Here is a 12533-nt window from a genome sequence, read left to right on the forward strand (position 1 = left end):
AAGATTACATGGATAGTTGCTAATTTTAAGACGATCCTTTATAATTTTCCATTAGAAAAGATCACTGCCAGACCCATGGCAAATAGCACTTGGAAAGGCCCCCCATCCAAGAACCCTCCACGTTATACCCCCTTCCTCCGCCGAAGCCGAAGACCCAACCCACGAGCTTAACCCCGCAACAACCGCACTGGCATCATCCCTCGGCACACGTACCCACGCCTCCCGCTTGTCTGGGATGACATGCATGATATCCACACTGATGGCGGCACCGGTCAACCCCAGGTATTGCGTTAGCGCGGAGGTTAACGTTGTCTTCGTTGTCAGTGTGTCAAGGGGTGGTTGTGGATGATCAGATATACTGTACTTGGTTATTCTTCTTGCGATTTCCTTCTTCATATAGTTTGATGGGCTGTTCACGTACAGTCGGAGATGGAGATATGTCCATCGTGGTGATCGGGAAGTGAAATGTCTGGGCTCTATGGAATTTGAAGACTTATTGGGTTCAGGTTCAGGTTCAGGTCCTTGTTGGGTATGGAGTGGCAGTGTTGAGGACCTCTGTGTTGGAGGATCAATTTCCATCATGTATTCTTCCTATGGATGGGTTAGCTAAGCCTGTCAGCCTGGATCAAGTCCTGAGGGCGATTGTTGGAAATTCAACAAATGTCGTTGACGAATAGACTTTGTGATTGGTGGGTTCTCAGCAGGGATCATTAGCTTAATGAGTTACTTAAGGTAACACTTAACCTTAACCTTACATTAGTTATCCATGCCAATTTAGGAAGTATAAATACGCTCCGGGATAGCTCATCTTTCCTGCAACCTGTTTTGATGGAATTGACTGGTCAAGTATCTAGTACTCATTTCTATCGGTTTTCCTTCTCAGTTAATTTACATTTCTATATTTGTTTCTATACATCTATAGGTATGAAAGTTCTAGAGCTGCCATGTTTTGACTGTGCACACCTGTTGGGACCTAGATCAAAGTCGTTTCTCCTGCTTTGCTTGCGAAGCTTAGCATACGAGTTGCTGCTCAGGGCGTTGATCAACAAGCTTTCCTTTTCACATGTTCTGTAATGGGTGTATGTATGTGTGCCCACGCGCACGCCCTTTCATGAATGGCTACTGCATTAGTATTTGCTATGCTTGCGAGTCTCATGCCTTTGCTGGACCTCATCTGAGAGGACTTGGGTAATTATCTTGAAAGATGCAGACAGCTAACAGTTATCCTTGCTTACCTGCAGCTTGGAGTATGGATGACGGCAGATCGGTCACGCCGGGAGATTTCCCTATTCGGTGAGTTCGAAGCTCGACCTGGGGAATGACGCAAACGCCATTTGGGCCCGGTAACGGGAACTCCATGCTGTACTTGTTAAACACTGGCACCAAGACGCCTGTTCCAATTCGCGTGCGAAACGACCAGTCCTCGGTGACTGGGAACGCTCGTTGTCCTCATATTGAAATGGATATTCTTGCCGACCTCACTTCACTTCCCATCAGTGACGATCAGTTTCGTTCCATAGGCATCAATGCTGCCGGTAATTTCAATCTGTACATCTCTGCGACTAACGCTACGGGTGGCTCTACGATTCACCTGAAAGCTTATCCTACGTTCGATTACCGAGTCCACAAAAGGGCCGACGCCTTCACGGACAGAACCGCCGGCCGACAGCCTCACATACGGTCACGACAACGACGGCCGCTTTTGACTATCAATTGTCTGAGACAATCGGCCGCAGGGACAGCGTACCAGTAGGAGAGAAGGACGATCTAGACGTTCCGCTGAAACTTTCTAGTATCCGCGATCTCGGCTGGGACAATGGAGACTTCTTTTCCCCGGACAGCGTCGAAATTTCACTAGAAGGTCAGTTTATGGCGATCAGCACCAATTTTCTTCGAAATTACTTTCTGATCGTAGAACGGAGCCTGGAGACAGAAGAGCTGGATCTGCGGAGATTTCGTGAAGGGATCTCGCTCGGATCAGAGCCAACGTTGCCGGGGGCTAGTCTTGCTTGGGGCTGGCTTATAGTGACGGCAACGATAACGGACAAGATAAAACTGCCAATTATTTGCAAACGGCCCGCCGACTGAATTTTCGTTTAAGTACGGGGTCAGCTTTTTCCTTCTACATCGCTAAGGGCCGACGGCTGTGAGGTGGCTGCCAGTCTTCTTGTGGGTACTACTTGATTTCTGTGCATGGCCGATAGCGATGACTCTGCAATATAAACTCTGTACATTCTCTGAGCACACTTCCAGCTTCTGGATAACACTGGCAACTTCCCACGCGTTGGCAGGACGTACCTACCTATTTATGAGTAGGGCTTTGAAGGTCATGTGACTCCTGCCCTCTTTCTTGAAATGGAAATCTTTAACGATAAGCCGCTCATTCCTGTTCGAATCGATGCATTCAATAGTTAGGGATGGGAATATTCTTTAGTTCTATGTTTTGTCTGTCAAAATGGCAAAACGAAGTGTTTACCGAATGAATTCGAGAAGGACACTGTGGCCCAAGTCTACAAAGGTATCGGTACGTGCCGCCCTACTGACGACTGGTAGGCTACAGCCCAACATCACTTTACGTGTATGGCTTTCTGAACTCGAGAATCGTACATCTGTGCGTCAGATTCATGCAATAGACGTAGAAGAAGTATCGACAGAAGCAAGCAGAGACCCGGAGAATTGCGTATGGCGGAACCTTTTCGTACCAGTGCTCGATCACGGATGACAGAAAAGAAAAAAAGGTGACGGAGCCGTGATTCGAACCTCTCTCTTCCAAATAAGGCATGATTCCTCCGTGATGCATCAATATGTGCACCGAGTATGTACCTACCAGGTACTCTGTACATCGGGACCAATCCATCAGGAGAGACAATATCTTCATCCAACAGTCGATATATTAGCCACTACAAAACAAATTGACCTAAAATATAGATAGAATATGAAAATATGAAAAAAAGAAGGAAAAAAAAAAGTGGAAGAGCTGTGAAGGTGCCGTCTTGAATCTTCCTCAAGTTTGACCTGGCCAACACAACTCCCTGTCGTCAACGGGACAACGGGGTACAAGACTGGGAAGATCAGTCACCTACGTAGCTGGAGTCGTAAACCGCTACGCCATTGCCCCTAGACAGTTACCAAGTGCAAGATATTTGTGATTGATAGCTGATCTCGAGATACCTTAGTAGGAAGTTTGGTTTGGTTGCACTGTTTGCATGAGATGCAGTGGTTGATCGTTGAAAGGACGTCAATATTGATTTGCTTATTTCATGCCCGGCCAAAATCTTGAAGAAGATTAACTCCGTCTTCAAAGATTATCGGGCCATTCGGTCTACTCTCTATGTATCTAATATTGTCATTCATACAAAAGCACGCTATCCAACGATGAGAAGCCGGCGGCAACGCCACCCTCGTTAGTCTCCGTGCCCTTGGTCCTCAACAACCATCCACCCTCTTCGTTATGGAGAACCTCGCCATCACTTGACCACAAAATCGCCCCATAAATGCCTAGTTCACTCACTACTTCCCCGCTGGCGACGGATCCGTCGCTGCGGAGGACGATATTTTTCGCGTCGGTCGGAGGTTTGATCAGTTCCATGAGGACGTATCCTCGCCAGTCCCGCTCCGGTAGTGACTGCAGGAATGGTGGGATCTCCGTTTTATAAATGTTATTCCCGCCACCCTCGCGTTGCGGCTTGAGAACGTGATGTACTGCCGTATCGGGATTCAAAGCAAGTTCCCGCCCCAAAGGGTCGGAGAGATCATATTGGGGCGCGAACGTCCGGCGTATGCGTTCGATAATCTCATTATCGCTGTCAGAATAGAAACGTGACAAGTGGTCTGGCCGTTTGGGATCAGCAAGAACTTGTTGCACTTTCTTGCAGCCTGAGAGTTGGCTGAGAACCGTCGGCGATTTAATTGCTGCCGACCGCTCCAGCTGTAGTCGTGCGGTCCAGTCACGCTCGGATTTATAGTCATCAGGCGTGTAAAAACTTCGCAGGTAGACAGTTGTAATTTCGAACGGTGTACTGGAGGAATACGGTGGCGTGTATATTAGCGGTCGGGAGGGATTAGAATCTGGAATGGAAGTCCGGTCCAGAATCTCTGTAGTAGTCAAACGAAACACAGGGATTTTATGGTACTCGGTTAGACGCGTAGAAAGTGCGAGTTGGTCAAAGATATTACGCTCGCCACTCTGCACCACAAACAAAATGCCCAGAGGAAGCTGTGGGGACGACTTGGATGGCCCATATGCGGCATGTGCTGTCGCCATTCCCGCAGCCAGCATCTCCACAGCTTTATTTTCCGGCGGTAACCTGCCGTCCAAGAGCGGATGCGATGGGTAGCTGATGGGATTGCCTGGCGGCGAGGTGAGTAGCTCTGAATGCAATCTTGCAACGCGGGATGACAGCCCCCCAAATGACGATGAAATAGTGTTGAACTCCACTTGTTTCAAGGACGGATTGGATGTATTTGATGGCGCGTGAATCAAATAATCAGAGCGAAAGAGTCCCAGCGAGAGCTTCTGTACATAACCTTCTTCCTTTACTCGGAGATGGATTTTCCAGAGATTCGCAATAAAATCGTCCACGTCAATCAACCTGGCCATCCGTGTTAATTATCTTGAGTTAATGAATGAAACAATTCCTTCATTTTGTCTTTACGCAAAACGGGAGCCCTCACTCTTCCATAATTTTTCCCAGCCATTCTTCGTCCCTTGCAATCTCGGCATAGAGTCGATTATAGCTTGTCTGGATCGCTCTGGCCTCCTCAAAAAGGGCTTTTGGAAACAAACTTGGAAACAGCGTCACTGGAGCATTGGTCGCTAGAACTCCCCTCTCCAGTGCGTCCTGCGGGACGAAAGTCGCTGGTGGCCGAACCGCCAGTCCATGTTGGATCGACCAGTCTTTGATGGTTGATATCAGGAATTGCTCCTGCTCCGGAGTTAGCGGAGGAGGATATGTCGAGCGATCCGAGGTCGCCATACTGCTCGAGTCCGCTACCACTGCAATCCTGTTGACTCTAGATGGTAAACATCGCGACACCAGGCACTGAGGGGCATACGCGAATGTCATCATCTCGGATATCACGTGACACTGCCTTATCTGATCCCCCGCGCTTTTGCGGTTGAACCGCCTTGCATTCACCGCCTTCACATAAATCCGGCAGAACAAGGTCCAAAAGCTTCTCGAAATCCACGCGTCCGCCTTGGGGCCGCGCTGTTGAACCCTACATTAATACACTCTAGGGTCAGAGTTGAAAATTAACGCGCGAATGTGCGGCTCATCTTCCAGAAATATAGGCGGCAATGGACGATCCGATCGATTGGACAGTGGATGAGGTCGTGGCATTCGTCTGCCGCTCGTCAGACACGCCATGGTCCCTCTCGAAGAACCCGAGTCGCCCTGATCCTATCGCGTTCGAAACCACGCTTCGCGAGAACCAAGTGACCGGCGATGTCCTGTTGACTGCCGTTGATAATGCAGTTCTCAAAGAGGAACTGGGGCTCAAGGCCCTCGGACCGCGCAAGGCCGTGCTGGACATGATCCAATATCTTCGTCAACGCTCGGTGAAATATAAAATGGCTTGCGAAGGCCCCAATCAGCCGGCATTCTCACCGGTGATGACCCCAAGGGCCGCATCGATAAATGTTGGTTCTCCATTGCTGCACCATGGAGGATTCCCGAATCAAATCCCCTTGAAGCTTGGAGAGTTTTCGTTTCCCCCGCCGCGAGCCCAGCAAGGGCCGGGTGCTGCATCCGATAATCCAGTTGCGGAACTCCAACCCGTCGGCAGTCTACTGCAGGCAGGACAGCCACATCCGGACGTAGCCTGGGAACCCAATCACACGGTTGACGTTAACCTCGCCCAGATTACGCGTTCTCCTCGTACCAAACGCCCTGTCGAACAACAACGGCATACACCTGACAACCAGGTGCCTTCAGGAGCCCACGAGTCCGTATACGTGGATGCACAGGGAAGAAAACGGAGAAAACTGGAATTGATGCCAACCAGTTCTACACCCCCCAGGAGCTACTACATGGGCCCGCGGAGACTTGAAGCTGCGGATGTCTTCTATCCCATTGAACCCGATTCAGAAGAGTCGCTGACATCAGATGATTTCGTCCTTACAGGTGCTCAAGTACCGCCAGCACAACGTACTTTCGTTAATAAGCAATTGCAACACTTTTTCCGACAAATACCACGAAGACTGACTTCTCTGAATGGGACCAGTCTCGTCGCAGTGTTCCCTTGCAGAGGCGATTCGAAATACTTTACCCTGTACTCCTCAAAGAACGGCCATATTGAGGTTACCCAGGAGAAGATCACGGATTGGCCAGAGCTTGAACCAACAGGGACGGCGGGACGGGATGATCTGCATGACTATATCCTAGCCAAATATCCTCCGGAAAAATCTGAGGAGGGCGCTCTGCCAGTGTTTGGTGAGTCGGATACTGATGGCGCGTATGACTCCGAAACATGGAGGGAAATTGAGGAGGAGCAACTGGAGAATCAAGAATTGGCACAGTCGAAAGCAGAAGAATTGAGTGACCAGGAGATGAACACAATCATCACTCGGTGCATCTCGGACTACCAACAGGAATGGAAAAACCATCACCTTCCGAAACATCAACACAAAGCTCACCATATATGGGTGGCTGCGGCACGGAGGAAAAACCGCAGTTCCCAGATTAAAACTTTGCAGCTTAATACCGCCCACCTTGAGAAACGCTTACGAACTATTCAAAGAGAGCTTCTCAAAGCCAGGTACACTAAAGCATCTGATCTGGAGAATCAATGTCGAAGCATGGAGCAGACGGTCTACCAGATCGAAGCGAACAAATGGCGCGTTTCTGTCCTTGAGAGATCTGAGTGCCCGCCGAAATTAGCAGCACCTACCGTGACGTCTCGAAAAGCAAGACGGGCTCGCCCTCAACAAGATGACGAGGAAACTCTGGACTCAGATTCTGATGATATGACCCTAGGCGATTTCATTGTCCCCGATGACAACCAGGATCATAATATGGCTCTCGACGGTGATCCACAGGACTCCCTTCCTGTCTCTGAGCCAGAACTGCCGTCACCAGCGTACAACAAGCCCGGAGCGGAAACACGCCGAGATGTTCCCGCTCTGGGCCTTGTGATGGAGTCGTCCGACAGCGACGATTTTGAAACTCTCAGTCCGGGTAGAAGACGAGCGCGTAAACCCCCACAGAAAGGACCGCGTGCAACTCCGACCATCCATCCGCAGTCTGCAGTGCAAAAGGGCGAATCTGGGACTAATCAACCGCCTCAAGCAGCTCTGGACTTGGCTGGCGCAAATATTGAGATTATCGACCTCACCGCAAGCCGCGATGAAACGCCTGACGACATCAAGACGCCGCCGTTAAATCCAACGAAAACTACCCGTGATTCGGAAATTCCTCACTTGACGCTTCAAAATGGGAAACCATCACCGAGCTCTACAAACCAGAAGCCGGGAAGAAATGTGGCCCCGGATTCGTCAGACGAAGATGACTACTATGCTTCCAGGAGAATCCAAGACATATCGTGGCCGGAATTGAACGAAAGACCAAATCGAAAGGTCTTTCTCACTAAGCTAGTCTCGTGTCTCGACAGGGATGAGCGTGAGAGGATCATCGACCTCGTCGAGAGTTTTCCAATCGATAGATTTCAGCGTTTGACAAGAGCCGGGCTCTCTGCGTTGCTTGACGGTTCGAGAGAAGTCGGTGGTTATGACCACGAGACGAGCCAGACAATTCTCAGGATCGCTCATCTTTACATCTCCTGGCAGAAGCGTCAAAGGCTTACAGACGGTGCGATTTACAAGTCGTACGTCAGAGCAGCTCTTGCCTACATTCGGGAGGAGAGAGACAAACCAGAGGTGCGATTCGAGCGATTCTACAGACACCTGGTTGTCTCTCTGCATATCTGTGAGTTCACGCAATCGCAGATGGCAAAGGCTGCGCCCGATGGCCGTCGCACGCTGCCGCCTGGAACTGGTCCGCGCCGGGAGCAACAGGAGCCATCTCGGGAAGCACGTACGCCGCATAAGCAGCGGAAGCGGGACATAAAGGAACGTAAGGAAGTTAAAAGCAACTATGAAGCTGCCCGGCGACGCGCTGCTCTACAAGAGCAATCGAGACAGCGCCTTCAGCAAAAAATGGAGCAAGGCGGGGTGAGAAACACCGATCCTGAGCGTCAACCTGTCACTTTTGAGGACCCGGTGATCTATCTTCACCCTCATATTGGACGTCGAGTGCTGCCGCATCAGCTCAGCGGTGTTCAGTTTATGTGGCGAGAGTTGATCCAAGACGAAAAGCGAGAGGGATGCCTGCTAGCCCATACGATGGGCCTGGGAAAGACTATGCAGGTGTAAGTCGAGTTGACAGTTTCATAGGATATGTGATGGGAAAGCTGACAGACTTCCAGCATCTCGCTGCTTGTCACGATCGCTGCAGCTGCGAATTCCCCTGATGAAGCGATTCGCCGCCAGGTGCCCGAAAAATTCCATCGCTCCTCCACCTTGATCCTGTGTCCTTCCTCCCTGGTTGACAATTGGTATGATGAGTTCCTGATGTGGACTCCAAGCGACCATGCTCTGGGCCCAATCCGAAAGATCACAGCGACGGATTCCGTGCTCGAAAGGATTGACGAGGTTGGCTCCTGGTACAAGGAAGGGGGCGTGTTGATTCTGAGCTATGATATTTTCCGGACATTGGTGTGGGGAAAGAACGGCGACCGCGATGCTGGCAGACAGAGACTGGTGGATCGGACTCGAGAGCAGCTTCTGGAAGGCCCGAGCATCATAGTTGCGGATGAGGCGCACAGATTGAAGAATCCGTCGTCAAAGCTTTCGAAAGCAACATCCCAGTTCAAGTCGAGAAGTCGCATCGCTCTGACTGGGTCGCCACTGGCAAACAGCTTTGTGGACTACTTTTTCATGGTTGACTGGATTGCGCCGGGGTATCTCGGGAAATTCGTCGAGTTCAAGGCGAATTACATCGAACCAATTGTGGAAGGACTGTACATCGATAGCACGCAGTATGAACGGAGGAAATCGCTGAGGAAGCTGCAGGTGTTAAAGCTAAATCTGGAGCCCAAAATCAACCGAGCAGACATCAGCGTGCTGAAGGGCAAACTGCCGCCGAAAGTGGAGTTCGTGATCACAGTACCATTGACAGATGTGCAAAAAGAGGCCTACAACATTTACGCCAAGTCGCTGTTGGAAGAGAATACGGGGCAGAGCGTGTCCGCAACTCATATCTTGTCGTGGCTGCATGTCCTCAGCCTGTGCTGCAACCACCCGTATTGCTTCTATCAGAAGCTGGTTAAACAGGCCGAAGACCCGTCTTCCAACGAATCATCGGATGAGGGCCGTCAGGAGCAAGCTCGTTGCGATAAGACGACTAGTCCCACAAATGATGCGTTGCGCGCTGCCGAAGCACAGCTCCTGTCGGGCATCCCTGATCTCGACGACCCCAAGTACTCGTACCGAACTGCGATCTTCATGCGAATTGTGGCTGAATCAGTCAAGGCGGGCGATAAGGTCCTATGCTTCTCCCACAGCCTCCCGACCCTGAACTATTTGGAGCGTCTACTCCAGTCGTCCAAGACGAGATATTGTCGACTTGATGGACAGACTCCGACGGCCGTTCGGCAGGCGGCTACCAAGGAGTTCAATAGAGACTCGGATATGCAAGTGTATCTCATCTCCACGCGAGCCGGCGGACTGGGACTGAACATCTTTGGGGCTAATCGAGTGATCCTCTTTGATTTCAACTTCAATCCAACGTGGGAAGAACAGGCCGTTGGGCGGGCGTATCGACTGGGCCAGATAAAACCGGTCTATGTCTATCACTTCATCGCCGGAGGCACCTTTGAAGAGGTCGTCCACAACAAGTCCATCTTCAAGACACAGCTAGCACTGCGAGTGGTCGACAAGAAGAACGTAGTTCGTCTCGCGACCCGGTCGTTGAATGACTACGTCTTCCCGGTCAAGGACGTTGAACGGCAGGACTTGTCTGAGCATGTCGGCAAAGACGTGCATGTCTTGGACAAAATCCTCAGCGATGACGCCACGAAACACGTCATTCGCAAGATTGCGCTCACTGAAACATTCGCCAAGGAGGATAATGACAAGCTCACCGAGGAAGAGAATAAGGCAGTTCAGGAGGAAGTCGATCTGGAGCGTCTACGGCGCACCGACAAGGCCGCATACGAGAGGAAACTGGAAGAGATCCGGAGGCGCGACATGATGGCCGCATTGCCTCTGAATTGGCAGATGTCGCCCAACGGATTGCAGTCGGCTGTTCCAGGGCCGTCACAGATGATGTGGCAGCTAGAGCCTCCGCCGAGCACATCCAGCGCTGCGAGCGGCTTCCAGAGCACTTCGACATATAACTTTGTCCATCCGCCGCCACCACCACCGCCTCCTCATCCTGCGCCTTCTTCTGACGACCCTCAACCTGCTGGAACTTTGCCACCTGCTTCTAGCCAGACCGCTCCTCCACCGTTGGCTCCGGAGATCATTGGTCCTGGTCGGCAAGGCGCAAGCCCATGGCCGACGGCGAATTCCACGCGGTCAGCTTCGCCTGCATCCGTATCGCAATCTGGCTCCGCATCTCAATCCACGCCCTCCTGGCAGGCCAAGAAACTACAGTATTTTTCTCCGAAGCCATAGGTCCCATGCCTGGCAAGGGCGGCTGATCCAGACGTCCAATGGTCAGATTTTGGCGGCAAAGCCTCTTTTCTTGCCGAGCATGTGTTCTGCTCTTCTGTACTGCTGATTGGGTTCAGTTGTGATACCACTATGTTCTCCTGTGATGTTCTGCTGGTCTTGAGCCGTGTATATATATTCAGCAAATGCTGTTCCTCCTCTGTATTAATACATGGGTTATATACTTGGAAGAAGCATCATTTCGACCAGGCAAGATGAATAGATCTTCCCGTCTTATTCTTAACAGTTTTCTAAGTCAACATTGGTCAATCCATGCTCTCAAAATCGTCCACTGATTTGCCGAAAATGAACGGGTGAGTACATACGGAGAATCTTGTGGCCAGTGGTTAGGATCGTGCCCAGATGTCTCGAAGCTTTTGAGCCCAACCAGGGAGGCCCGGCTGCCGAAATTGGCAATGTTCGCCATTGATGGATATAGTCGAGACACAAAAGCTCGCAGTATTCCCAGATGGTCAAACACCACCTAAAGGAGTAGGAGTGTCAAATGGAAGCCTCCGGGTGGCACCTTCCTTCCTTTTGCCCACTTGAACTTCAACCATAAAATCTGTCTCAGAGAAGCATAACCATCTTCTTCATCTCACTATTGCAACCAGCGATACATTAACTACACTCCTAACAAATTAACAATACTTTAAACAATATTTACGACAATGGCAAACTTCATGACCCTCTTCAACTATCTCCAATCGGCCCACCGGCGTTGCCGGTAATAGAAGAGGGCTGACCGGACAATACTGCTAGCAAACCGGAGACTCTTCTCCGACGGCATCGACCAAATTGACGTCTGGGATGGTTTTAACCTCGACACGATATTACATCGTTATGGACAGTTTATTACAGAAGTCCAGATGTGCAACATCCACTCCTATCAACAATATGGCAGACCTCATTCCTCTTCTGGAATACTTGCAAATTGAGCCTCCGAAGATACCGGTCATCAATCAGGGCCAATCGGGACAGGATAGGACAAACAATCATAGCAGCATCAAAATTCCAGATGTATAACATCCATTCTCGTCAACATAAAACTAGAAGCGAATATGGCCAACCTAATCAGTTTGCTAGAATACCTGCAAGTCCGCCCCCCGGAAGTACCGGTCATCAATCAGGGCCAGTCGAGACAGAATACGGCAAACAAGAGTTACAACCATAGAAACATCTCCTTTATCGGTTCCTGGGACGATTTCAATCTGGACACGATTATGAATCAATATGGACAGTTGTTGACTCAAGCCCAGATCGAGCCTGACCGAATGCCAGCATCATCGCCGCCGCCAATCACTTCGGAGAACAGCTTGCGGCGACGGTGCGCGTTCTATTTGGAAGCCAGGGTTAGACGATCACTTCGTCGTGGCTTCGAACAGCTAGAGGCAAGCGGTGAACTTGGCAACCGGTCTGTCGTATCATTTGGGAAGGGGAGTTAGTTCGGACTACGTTCCGAAGGCGAGGCTGCTGTCTCGAAGACCAAACCAAAAGGCACGGGACCATCATCGTTGAAAATAAAGACAAAACTACATGTTGAATCGGTGCCGAGCGGAGACCAAAGGATTCATATTTCGACGCTCGAGTCTGCGATCCCGTCCCCTGCTTACGAAGAAAAACACTTCGAGCTTGACGCATATTTCCGGGAAGCTCGGGAGAACAGGACCCATCAGATCAAAGATATTCGCTGGGCAAGAACACACTCGGCTAAGAAAGAGGATAAAAAAAGTTTGAGTTTTCCCATTCTCTCACTACAACTCTAGTATTATCCATCGAATATCAATCTTCCAAATGTTAAGACAAGAAAGGCGCATCGAGC

At 50.4% G+C, this 12533-nt stretch overlaps 5 protein-coding genes across 5 annotated transcripts; 3 read left to right on the top strand and 2 right to left on the bottom strand.

The window, feature by feature from the left end:
- Positions 1–51: 51 nt before the first annotated feature.
- Positions 52–582, bottom strand: VTN49DRAFT_1378 (uncharacterized protein; the record flags this gene model as incomplete). The annotated part of the gene is made up of 2 exons (XM_069408985.1): positions 52–358; positions 422–582. 2 exons carry the CDS (start codon positions 580–582, stop codon positions 52–54), a joined length of 468 nt encoding a protein of 155 aa, XP_069270417.1.
- Positions 583–1318: 736 nt separating this feature from the next.
- Positions 1319–2088, top strand: VTN49DRAFT_1379 (uncharacterized protein; the record flags this gene model as incomplete). Its single annotated transcript, XM_069408986.1, has 3 exons — positions 1319–1680; positions 1737–1861; positions 1916–2088. The coding sequence occupies 3 exons, from the start codon at positions 1319–1321 to the stop codon at positions 2086–2088; spliced, it is 660 nt and encodes a 219-aa protein (XP_069270418.1).
- A 1258-nt stretch (positions 2089–3346) lies between these two features.
- Positions 3347–4976, bottom strand: VTN49DRAFT_1380 (uncharacterized protein; the record flags this gene model as incomplete). The annotated part of the gene is made up of 2 exons (XM_069408988.1): positions 3347–4592; positions 4675–4976. 2 exons carry the CDS (start codon positions 4974–4976, stop codon positions 3347–3349), a joined length of 1548 nt encoding a protein of 515 aa, XP_069270419.1.
- Positions 4977–5299: 323 nt separating this feature from the next.
- Positions 5300–10675, top strand: VTN49DRAFT_1381 (uncharacterized protein; the record flags this gene model as incomplete). The annotated part of the gene is made up of 2 exons (XM_069408989.1): positions 5300–8367; positions 8425–10675. 2 exons carry the CDS (start codon positions 5300–5302, stop codon positions 10673–10675), a joined length of 5319 nt encoding a protein of 1772 aa, XP_069270420.1.
- Positions 10676–11772: 1097 nt separating this feature from the next.
- Positions 11773–12156, top strand: VTN49DRAFT_1382 (uncharacterized protein; the record flags this gene model as incomplete). Its single annotated transcript, XM_069408990.1, has 1 exon — positions 11773–12156. The coding sequence occupies one exon, from the start codon at positions 11773–11775 to the stop codon at positions 12154–12156; it is 384 nt and encodes a 127-aa protein (XP_069270421.1).
- Between the last annotated feature and the right edge of the window lie 377 nt (positions 12157–12533).

Source organism: Thermomyces lanuginosus (genome assembly GCF_041956635.1).
Source record: "Thermomyces lanuginosus strain ATCC 200065 unplaced genomic scaffold VTN49scaffold_22, whole genome shotgun sequence".
Taxonomy (NCBI): Eukaryota; Fungi; Ascomycota; class Eurotiomycetes; order Eurotiales; family Trichocomaceae; genus Thermomyces; species Thermomyces lanuginosus.